Source organism: Rhincodon typus, unplaced genomic scaffold (genome assembly GCF_021869965.1).
Source record: "Rhincodon typus isolate 14 unplaced genomic scaffold, sRhiTyp1.1 hic_rhity00001071, whole genome shotgun sequence".
NCBI lineage: Eukaryota > Metazoa > Chordata > Chondrichthyes > Orectolobiformes > Rhincodontidae > Rhincodon > Rhincodon typus.
In genome coordinates, this window is record NW_025966709.1 from 17,903 (window position 1) to 18,234 (window position 332).

Genomic DNA, 332 nt, shown 5'->3' on the forward strand with positions numbered 1-332 from the left:
GAGGGGCCACGTCGGCCCAGGTGGAGATGAACAAGAAGCGAGAGGCCGAGTTCCTCAAGCTGCGCCGGGACTTCGAGGAGGCGACGCTGCAGAACGAGGCTACATCTGCCGCGCTGCGCAAGAAACACTCGGACTCGGCGGCCGAGCTGGGAGAGCAACTCGATAACCTGCAGCGGGTCAAACAGAAACTGGAGAAGGAGAAGAGTGAGCTCAAACTGGAACTGGACGACGTCTCCTCCAACATGGAGCAGGTCATCAAAGCCAAGGTACGCAGGCCCACCGAGGGAGTGACGGTAAAACGGGGAGGGACACCGAGGGAGTGACGGTAAAAC

General features: G+C 60.2%; 1 protein-coding gene across 1 annotated transcript in view; it reads left to right on the forward strand.

Moving 5' to 3' along the window:
* LOC125481159 (myosin-6-like) overlaps nt 1-332 on the forward strand; it is an 11,617-nt gene that overhangs the window by 5,164 nt on the left and 6,121 nt on the right. Inside the window, exon 3 of the mRNA XM_048592356.1 lies at nt 21-266. Within this exon, the coding sequence (XP_048448313.1) occupies nt 21-266 (246 nt within the window). The remainder of the gene's footprint in view (nt 1-20; nt 267-332) is intronic.